Source organism: Motacilla alba, chromosome 2, assembly GCF_015832195.1.
Source record: "Motacilla alba alba isolate MOTALB_02 chromosome 2, Motacilla_alba_V1.0_pri, whole genome shotgun sequence".
In the NCBI taxonomy this organism is placed as follows: Eukaryota; Metazoa; Chordata; class Aves; order Passeriformes; family Motacillidae; genus Motacilla; species Motacilla alba.
Genome location: NC_052017.1, coordinates 31,508,656 through 31,519,418, shown reverse-complemented (window position 1 = coordinate 31,519,418; position 10,763 = coordinate 31,508,656). Strand labels below are relative to the sequence as shown.

At 38.3% G+C, this 10,763-nt stretch overlaps 1 protein-coding gene across 1 annotated transcript in view; it reads right to left on the bottom strand.

Annotated features, from left to right (window-relative positions):
• Positions 1-2,822: 2,822 nt before the first annotated feature.
• The window catches only part of IL6 (interleukin 6), a 9,047-nt gene continuing 1,106 nt past the window's right edge, over positions 2,823-10,763 (bottom strand). Inside the window, exons 2-4 of the mRNA XM_038128068.1 lie at positions 10,565-10,678; positions 10,200-10,346; positions 2,823-8,003 (exon numbers count right to left, since the gene is read on the bottom strand). Of these exons, the coding sequence (XP_037983996.1) occupies positions 7,812-8,003; positions 10,200-10,346; positions 10,565-10,678 (453 nt within the window). The 3' untranslated portion in view covers positions 2,823-7,811. The remainder of the gene's footprint in view (positions 8,004-10,199; positions 10,347-10,564; positions 10,679-10,763) is intronic.

The following is a 10,763-nucleotide window of genomic DNA, read 5'->3' as shown; positions in this document are numbered from 1 at the left end:
CTCAAAAGTTCCTTGCCCAAATGTTGGTAAGCCTCTGTGGATGGGTACTGTGCTGATCCACTTCAGGTTTTTTTATCTTCTTCTGGATTCTTTTATTGGTGGATACAGTAAGGATTGAGGGCATGTGTATGTTTGTGTTTTCTAGCACAGTCAGATACTAAAGAAGTATACTTTCCTGCTAAACTTACCTTTAAATGCTCTCTGTTTTCTGGGGTTTAGGATGGGGTGGGAGGACACAACAGTTGAGTGCTCTGTGTGTATGTGTATAAATTGCTCTTACTGTAGGAGAAAGTTACTGATGCATAACTGAAAGAAGAAAACAAGTACACTAATCAAGGTATGTGCTTCATTGTTATGCTGAAGTCTTGCTCTTTGGATCATATTTTTGGTTTTGGTTTCAATTGGTTTGCTCCCTTTTAACACTGAAGTTCAAGCACTTAAAATGGTGCTATTAATAGTGCTGTTTGGTCTCTGTTAAATAGAAGCTGTTTTGGTTAGATTGCTCTCTCCCTTCCAGAACTGTGCAGGGTAGTTTGTATCTCTGCTGTGATTAAAAAAAATTAAAGTTTATTTGCTCCACGTTATCATTGCAACAAAGGTATTTTAGATTTTGGCATGGCTTTTTTTTTTTTTTTAACCCCACAGATTTTTCAGGCTTTTTTACATTAAATAAATGTTTAAGAATAGGAGATTCCTCCATTTTTAATCTGCCATCACAATTCATGGTAGAATGTTACTGTGTTTAAGGGCTCTGATTGGAGAAACAGAGAAATGGAAACTTAAAATGAAGACAAGAACTGGAAAGAAAAAAAGTGAAAAAGTTTGTGAGAGCTAATGCAAACCAGCATATTCTTTAAAATTCCATTAATTGTGATAATTCAGTCAAATGCCATGAAATGCTGACATGGTTAATGCTGATAGACTGCTCACAGTGGAACAGTGCAAGGGCTGAATGCAGAACTGTGTCTCCTGACCACGTATCCTTTTGCTAGTGCAGCCTTTTTAGTGCCTTTTCTCTTACAGTAACTTGAGATTAATGTAGCTGCTCACAGTCCTAAATTTTGAAAGAAATTTCATTTTTGATTATTTTTCTTGTCTGAGCCTAACAGTAATAGCAATGAAATAATCTCTTGGTACTAGGTAGCGGCTTTAATCGTGATGAGGAACATTTTTCTTCTGTTGAATTTTGTGCAGTAACCTGAGATATTCAACACTAAGTGATACAGTATTTGGTGTGAAGTAACTTGTATTTCTCAATCAGATTTTACATTTCACATGGGTGTACAATACCCAAAAGGCAGCAGTGGGTGGATGGACTCAAACACCTGCAGAAGTGTATTTTATGTGCCCTGCTGTGTGTCTGACATTTGGGGATGTGGTTTGTGGGTGGTAACCGCCACATGGTTGCTCTGGCTGCTTTCCAAGAATTATAGTATTTGGCAAGAGGTAGCAAAATAGGGAAGTGCTTCCTCTTTCATGAAAAGTTTTACAAAAGCATGCATGTGTCAAGCACAGGCCAGATTCTGTGACGTGTCCATGCTGAAAGTTTATCTTAAAAATAGTTGCATTTCAGATCTTTTGCGACTTGGAATTACTGGATAAATACTGCTTATGAAATTCTTATTTTAAGTACGTTGGATAGGAAATTTTTGGTAATTGCTACTACTGAAGTATGTTTCAGGAAAGTTATTAGCATAGAAATCTTCAGTTTTCAGATTGAGGCAGGAAAAATAGTACCTTCAAGTCAGGTTAAATTGAATGGCAGTATGTAGTATAATGTTTTTTGTTTATGTTTTAGACTTTCATTTCAAATAGTGTTCTTACTGTAATTAAAATGTGAGTCAAACTTCTCCCTGAATGAACATTTATATTCTTCCCTGGTGGGGAAAAAAAAACCCCGAATAAAACCAGGTATTAATCATTAAATCTTGGTAATTAATTGTCAGGTAGCAAAAAAAAATTGGAGGTATTTTTCTTCAAGTTTGAAAATGAAGAAATCTTTGGTATGGGTGTTGTGAAGTTACTTCACAGTTTTTGTCACTTTCACAAAATTTGGATGTGTTTGTAATAGCAGATTAGTGTTTTGGGAAGTTATACATTAAAGAGATTCCTGTGAAGAATCTTAATTTCCTTAAGTAAGGTCAGGAACTATGCTTGTTTCAGCAAGACTGGGTTTTTTTTTGGTGGTGCTAGGGAGAAGAGAGCAGGTCTAAGGAGTGAGGTGAAAGAACTCTCATGTTGGTCAAGGCTGGTGACTTAATTTAGATGTTATTAATTTCAAGTGTTCTAATCTATGATTTTTTCCTTTCTGTTTTTCTCCCACTAGAACTTGAGAAAATTTTATTTTACTGTCACATGAGAGACACTTAGAAAAGAAGAAATACAAGTTTTCCTACTTGACTGTACTGATTTGTCACTGAATCAGTGCCTTCTGCAGCCAGGTGCAGATTATTTTCTGTGATGGGGTTTGTGATGGAGTCCTGTGAACTATTAGTGTTGGATTAAAGCCATTGAGCATAGTTTACTGAAAAATGGGCTCTGGCTACCACAGCTGAGCTCAAGGCCACGGTGTAGATGTGTGAAATAAAATCATTGATGCCTTCCTGTGTTTGGAGATTGTACTGCCTTTGAGGTATCCTGTTGATCGTAGCCTGGAGATAGGGATTGTTTGGCTTTTTACTTTGTGCCTTCAAAGTGGAGGGAAGTGGAGTGTCTTGTGGTTGCCTCAGTGTCAGGGAAATGCCGTCTGTCACTGGAGCCTGTTGTACCTGGTGACAAGCAATTGTGCAAGGGACAGAGAGGGAGTCTTGTGAATTTGATGGTTTTCTTGGTCTTGATGTATGGACTGTGGATCTCCTGCTTAGCAGGGTAGAAAAAGGATGGTCAGTTTAGTGTCATCACTAAAGGGAAAAAAAAAAATCTGGCTTTCAGTATAATTTTGCTCTTAATAATTTAATCTACAAAGAAACCTATATGTGTGCTCCATAAACTTTTTGAGGCCTGGCCAGTTGTGAGGCAAAATTAAGGTGATCAGGAAATGGTAACAGGTTTTTAATTTTGCTATAAATTCCTGGTGTAGACACAACTGGTACCAAGTAACTGTTCGGTGTCTCCTAGATATAAAACAGTGGCTGTGTGTTTTTTTTTTCCTTGAATGAATTCATCAGCGAAGCTCCTATTAGCTGAACTATAACAATTAAACACATAAATTGTGCAGACTGAATCAATGTTCAGAATTTTGTCACAACAGGCCCATTTTGGTGAAGTATAAAACTTGTCTTTTGCTACTTTGTACGGCTTCCAAAATGGCAGTAGGTGACAAAGAGCTGCTTAAGATCTCATCTTCTTGGATTGTGGGGTAAATGAAACAGACATCTAACATAATGGTTTTTATCAGGAGAATTGCTAAATCAAACTGTATATACCCTGGGTGTTTTTGGAAATATTTTCTTACAGTCTTGGAATTTAAGCTATGATGATACTGATGATATTTTGAAATTAAAGCTCATTACATCTGTTTTCACCACAGGAGGAGAGACCACATCCTGTTAAATGTCATATGACTTATTTATTTTTTACAAATAGCAATTTAATTGCAATTTCTAAATACTTTTCCATGATGGTGTGTGATGCAATAGCCATTTCTTGGTTAAGCTTGTGGGTTACATACATTGTTTCTTGCTCGTGGTTGTGTTAATTCAGGATTAGAGGATGGGTTAAATGGAGGGAATGTTTATCTGCTGTGTGGAAAAGAATATGGCAGGGCAAATCAAATCTCAATGTTTTGATGGTGAATGTTTGTTTGTTTGTTTTAAACATTTTCTCAGGAATTATTTTCTCAGGAAAGAGGGTATCTTAGATTCTGGTCACTGAATAGAAATCCAGATTGCAAAATTTCTGTAGTGTTTTCTGGAGACTGTCAAGGTCAGTTTTGAAAATATAGTAGGAGGGCTTGGTTTAATATGTTTCATTACAGAAACTGGTTGATTTTGCAAGTAATGGAGGTAGTACTTCAAGGTTGAAGCCTACAGAGGTTGCATTTTTTGAGAGCAAGGGAGTAGGTGGGTTTTGGTTTTCCCCTTATTAAGAAGAGGAAAGAAATTCATTGAGAGAGACCAGAAATTGTTATCTAATCTTTTGACTTGAAAAGCAAGGACTTAGTCACAAGGTTTCTAGTTATATATATATATGCTTTTTTTTCCCAATACCTTGACCATGAGGACTTTGATATATACTGTTGCTTACTTACATACTTTGATGTATACTAGTGCATCATTTTATCTTTGAAATTGAAATTGGAAAATATTATTAGTTACAAATAGCAATGGCAAACATAGGGGGAAGTTTCTCATCATGCTAAGCCGACCTATTGGCTCATTACTGCTGAAAAGTAATGCTGCTGCCACGCTTTACTGGTGGTGTAACTCTTCCGTCTCTTGTAGCATCAGCTTGGTTTAGCTAATCTCACCATCAGCTGTTGATAAAAATCTGTGGAAGCACTAGAGGTGCGTGGAGGCATAGAGGTGCATGGAGTCTCATTCAAGTAGTTCTCTCTGCCAAAATTTAGTGTTTACACCAGTATTGGGTAGGGAATGGTACTGCAGCCTGGGAAGTTGGTCAGACTGAAATATTTTCCACTTTTGTTTTTCCTTAGAAGTTTCTTGCATAGTGAAATGTGGTTAAAAATAGAAAAATGGTATTTCAGAGTACCATTACCCTTACCCCTTACCCCCCCCCCACTTTTCTATTACAGATGACTTTAATATTAGGTTGCATTCTGTCTCTTTAGTTTCTTGGGGGTTGTTTTGGTTTTTTTTTTTCTCTCTTGTCCAGCATTCTGGTGTTGCAGCAGCTGCTCTTGGGGATATTTTGTTTCTCATCTTAAGCACTGTTTCTGAATACTGTGGCCTTTTCTTGCATACTGTATAATGTATGCATGCTTTTCAACATAGCTTTACCTTTTTCCTTCTTTGGAAATATAAAATCAGGATGAAGGGAGCTGGTAATCTGTGAAGCATTCCAGAATCTCAGTGTGAGGTTAACGACTAAGGATGAATGGAAATGTGGGGAAAGGCTAGCTGGGATGTGCAGTGTGAGGCTGGTCCTCTACAGAAGCAGCCAAAATGCTGCTTTGGTGGGTAATTTTGTATTTTTTTTTTTTTGTCATTATTACCAGGTCTTTTTTTATTTGGATTGTGTTAGTGGGGTTCTTTTTTGTTGTTTTGTTTTTTTGAGTTTTCTTCGCTCAGTGAGTTGGCTGTCAGTTAGGAAGAGCTCTCTTCAATACAAGTGTTGAGGCATTGTTCCTGAGTGTAGTTAGGACTGCTCACTTTTTACTATTGTTCTAGGTTTTTTACGTGTTTCTGCTGGTCTGCCAACTAAAATAAATGCCTTTGTGTGTTTTACTAACGTAAAATAGTTTCTACACAGCAAACTGGAAAAAGAATGATAAATTGGTTCATTTGAGAGGCCCTGTAACATGCTCAACAGTGTTTAGGTCTTCTCTGATTTCATCTCAGTTCCCTACTGCAAATATTTGTGTGTCAGAAGCACCAGTGAGTGTTGGTTTCAGCAAACGGTGCTGATCCTGGGAGCAGTCCCTGAAGTGGCCACTCTGACAGGAAGGCAGCTGCTGCATTGAAGGACCCTGAGAACTGTGGAGGAGCCACAGATGAAATAATGGCGGCTCAGTGACACCATCAGGGATAACACTTTGCTCCAGGAAGGACTTGAAAGTTCTTCTACCCCACCCAACACGTGGTAATTTTGCTCATCTTCTGCACCCTAAAAGGTGGCAGCATTTACAAATTTACTAGGATTGCAGACAGCCTGGGGTAGCCATCAGCTGCAGGGTGTGGTTGGAAGTGTTGGTGCTTGTCTGTCAGTTGCAAGGGATTTCAGTCCTCCAATTCTTATATGATTTTTGATGTTTCAGGAGATCAGTGTGAGTTTGTTTAGATGCAGTGTACATAGTAACTAATGGTGATCTCAGGCAGCCACTCTACTGGGAGAAGTGAAACCAGGAGATGCCTTTCCTTTTGGTCAGTTTTTTTTTTCTTTTTTTTTCCCTTTCTGTTCTCACATAGTAATTAGGTCCAGTGTGGGATCCACTTTGAGTCTTTTAGCTATTATTGGCATAATAAAGGCCAGAAAGTTCCCTGAACAAATGGTCACTAAAAGAAAATTCCTGTGAATATAAGCAGTGAAAAGGGTAAGCCAGGCTTTCCTATGTTTCCTGAGCGTGTGCCAGGACAGTTAAAGAAGGATCTTACACGCTGTTAGAAAACCCATTCACCACAGACATCTTTCAAGATCTCCTTGAGATCTCATTCCTTCTCCAGATGTTGCTCAACTTGAGATGACAGTTTTACCATATTGGGCAAAGCAGTGGTTTGTTTTGTTTTGAGCATCTGAGATGTGAGCAGTGGGTGAACTGGTCACTGTTTTGGCATCCCCAGTGGTGGAATGCATATGTGGACAATCAGATCACTCAGAGGAAGAGGAGAGTTTGCTGACATCCTTATCCACATTCCAAGGCATGCCTTTCATCTCCACATCTTCACCACTGTGCCAGAAGGAGAAGTGATGGTAATTAATAATCTGCCATTTTTAGGGACGAAGCTTGAGGGACTTCTGCTGCCTGCATCCCCTGTGTGGTCTGTGAATTCCTCTCAGTTTGGGTATATGAAGTACCTGCACAGCTACAGTGCTGCAGATGATGCAGCCAAGGAAAGTTTTAGTGGCTTGGTACTCAGGCTTAAGTCCTGATCTGTTTTGGTTTTTTCTTTTTTTTCACACAAGCCTTCAAGAAAATGCATTCACAGTATGTGGCTTGTCCGTACTAGTGAAATATAAAAGACAAATGCATGTTGCTGCATTGCTCAGCAGCAATGTGTTGATTTATATTGCTTAAGGAAATAACCTAAATTTCTTTTTTTCTACTTCTTGCAGTAGGAGCCAGAACTCTTTAACCAAACTTGGAAAATTCCCCTGGATGACAGCAATAAAACTAATCAGAGGCTAGTATTCATGTCAAAGTGGTTAATGTGGTTGTCTCACCACTTTATTTATTTAAGAGATTATTTGACTTGTAAGAAGATCCTTACAAACAATTTTATTGGGTGTTCCTTATTAAATACAAGGCACTTGTCCATTTGTTTCCCAGGAGCATGGATGGATTATCTTGTTCATTCTTAAGTGCCCTTTTCAGTGCATCTAGTTCCTTCATATCCCATTTTAAGAATTATATGGTAATCAAGTTGTCTACTTCTGTACATATGTGCTATGTAGAGAACTGGCCTAATCATACAGAGAAGTTCTCAAAAGTGGTTGTTCTGATAATTGCAGGTATTAAAACCTGGATATATTAGAGTGCTTTAGTCTTATTTAAAGTTCACAGGGGTTATACAAGCTTTTTTTTAAAAATTGGCTTTTATTTGTCTTAAAAATATAAAAAAGTCATAAATACCATTTCTCAAATATATAAAAACATAAGTTATACAAAAGTTTTTCTGGGTTCTGAAAAGGTTTTTTTTTGAATACATATTAAATAAGTTTATATCTGAATAGTACCATTAGAAAGGAAATAAAATACATAATTTGTTTAAATTATTTCTAAATATTGAAAATATAAATAAGAAATATTAAAAACTAATAAATATCTTAAATACAATAAATAAGTTCCTAAAAGGAAATGGGAATGTATATAGACGCCAACCATTGTTACTAATTCTAGTTCTTAAAACAGAACAACACTGTTATCTGCCACCTGACAGATTTGTAACAGAAGGATTGTGCCTGAACTAAAACATTCAAACACTGAAACTCCTGGTGTTTTTCAAATAGCGCACAGCCCTCACTGTCTTCTCCATAAATGAAGTAAAATCTCGGAGGATGAGATGGATGGTGATTTTCTCTGTCCAGTCCGTAGTGGACTTCAGCTGTGTGTGGAGGGATTCTTGGGTAGCTGCATCTGGGATGATCACTTCTTCGGGATTGATCACCTGTGAGAAAGACAATATTGGTGGCCTTGGTTAAAGCACTGTCACTGAGCCTGTTGGAGAGCATCTGTTTGTATTTTCCCAACCTGCTGCTTATCAACTTTTTCTGTACTGCAGACAACAGCCCTCCCTGGCACCCGTGCTTTCCTCCAGCCCTGTTTCTGTGCAGAGGTGTGAGGAATGCTGTTGCCTGCTACAACTGCAGCATAGGAATCTGGGCTATAGTGTTATGGTTTGAATGCAGCCTCTGGCATGATGATCCAATAGGCTCTGGACAGATCAATACACCCCTCCTGCTCTTTGGCAGTCACGTGGTTGGTTAGGTAGAGAGATGCTGATCATAGTTTGTCCTAACGTGCACTGCTCCATCCTGAGTCATAAGTTAATCGGCTGACATTGGAGTACTCTCACATTTTGTAACAGATTAACAAGTTTCCAAAGATGTCAAACTTGTTTAGCTGCTTAATTCTTACTTTCCAGGCATTTAGTCACATGTGAGACTAAGTGCCACCAACTTTCACTGATATGTGAGAGCATAACTACAAGATGAGTAAAAGTTATTTATCTAATGAGTTATTAATCTAATGCTGACTCACAGCACAGTGCACAAGTACCTAAAGGCCTTTGAAGAACTTGTCCCAAGAAGTGGGACTTCTGAAAACGGGACTTAACATACCCAAATGATGGAGCTGTTTTAGGTGATTTGGAGTCCAAAGTTCTAGCAAGTATCTGCTTAATCCTGTGTTTAGGATCTCTCCTACCCTTTAACAAGTGGCAAAAAGATGCAAACCTCATTCTGGAACATCTTTTTTTGTGAAATATAAGAGAGAGATATTCTTCCTATCCAGACTACTTGAGAGTGTGTTCTGATCACACCACCTTTTCCTGATATGCCCAGCTCCTTGTTGAGCTCTGTAAAGTTTGTATCTAGATATCCAGATGGGTATGCTGGTGGATCTGTTTAACCACAAGTGATGGATTCTGGCTTTGCTGTCCTTGCCTTAAATATTTTTCTCTCACAAAGAAAAATTTCCAACCTGAAGTTCAAGGCCTTTTCTCAAAAACTCCACAGTTTCTACACGTGCAGGTTTTGCTTTTGATCGCTGTGTTTAATTCTGCCTGTTTTGATTACCTCGGTCAAAAAAAAAAAAAATCCAAAGCCCTAAACCCAACAAACTTAGTCTTTCTCAGTTATGAAACAAACTTTCTGCAAACTCAATGTATCAAGCTGGAAGCCAGTAATCAGTTGCTGTCTTATGACAGGACTATTATTCTCAGCTAGCACAGTGTGAAAAAAAGCAGTTCAGCTTCCTTTCACATAAAGAATGATGGGCATAAGTAAATATGTTAGGAAAGGTATGGCAAACACACCATACACAATAGGCTTTTCACATGCTGAAAATTGCCTGGAAGGAAATTATGTCCCAGGACTTCTGCAGTCCTTACCTGGGTGATTTAATCAGGTAAATGTTTTCCCCAAAGACAAAAGGAAGCATTCATATTAAGGATTATTAAAATGAGCAAGAACTACAGGAATTAAGTAAATTTTGAAGTGTGATCTTTCAAAGCTCTCCAAAACATGAAAAATGTCTGTCTGAAATTAATAGCGTTTTAGTTTACCGAATCAAGAGAGAAATTGGTATTTTTGTGAAAGAAGCTCTTTTGCCAGCAATCTGGTATATTGACAGCAATATCTAATATACCATACAGCTTAGCTTAAAAGTTTGGTTTGGAGAGTTTTAAAATACACTTGTCTTTTTCTCTTTTTTCTTTCTCTTTTTTTTTTTTTTTTTTTTAATGTGGGCTTTAAAGAAAAGGTTGCTGACTTCTACTTCTCAGTGGGTTCCAACTTCAGTATCGGCTGAATTGCAATTCTGCAATTATAAACAAGCTCTCTGAGAAATCTTTCTATCAGCCAGTTTAGTATATTTGTTCTTAAAACAATTATGTATTGTGGTGGTTTGGAAATTATAACCAGCAATTGAAAGTAGGAAGAAGAGTTGTTTCTTTAAGAAAAGAAAGCAAAACTTTATAAAACCTCTAAGTCATAAGGGTAAGATCTGAGCATAAGGAACTGTCACCTGATTTTCCAAGGAACTGAAACATAGCATCCTCTTTTTCACGTAGCATCTTCTATTTCTGACTTCACATCAGTATTAAGCCACAAAAATCATCAGAGAGAATTTAAAACCAACTCACCATCTGTCTTATGGTACGTGCCAGGTGCTCTGTACTAGAGGATAGCGATTCAACATTTTGGTTTTCACTAATAAAAGTTTCTTGTATGTATTTGAGGTATGTGTGAAATGTATAAAGCCCGCTGGAGATTTTTCTCAAGCATTTATCCTGAAATGAGAGAAAGGTGAGAAAGTCATTTAGAGTTCAAAGTGCCTTGATCTTAATGTGTGTGCAGGTTAGCAGATGATGCTTGTATAGTGTGGAGGTATGACCAAAGCCGGCTAGAGCCGGTACAAATCTTTAGGTCAACTTCCACAGTTCTTTTGAGCCGGCAAAACCTGCCCCAGGGATACAGGATTAGATGGGAAAGGAGAGCTGTTCCTTGCCTCATTAAAGCCGGCGAGCAGACACCCATCTTCCTCCGTCACCTTGGGCAGGTTGAGGTTGTTGTGGAGGAGCATTTCCATGCTGTTCTGGCAGACGGTAAACTTCTCGCACATCTGGGGAGAGACACGGAGAGGTTTGGTCGCACCTTGTCGGGAGGCAGCCGCGGCCGGGCCGGGCGTGTGTGCGAGCCCGCGGTGC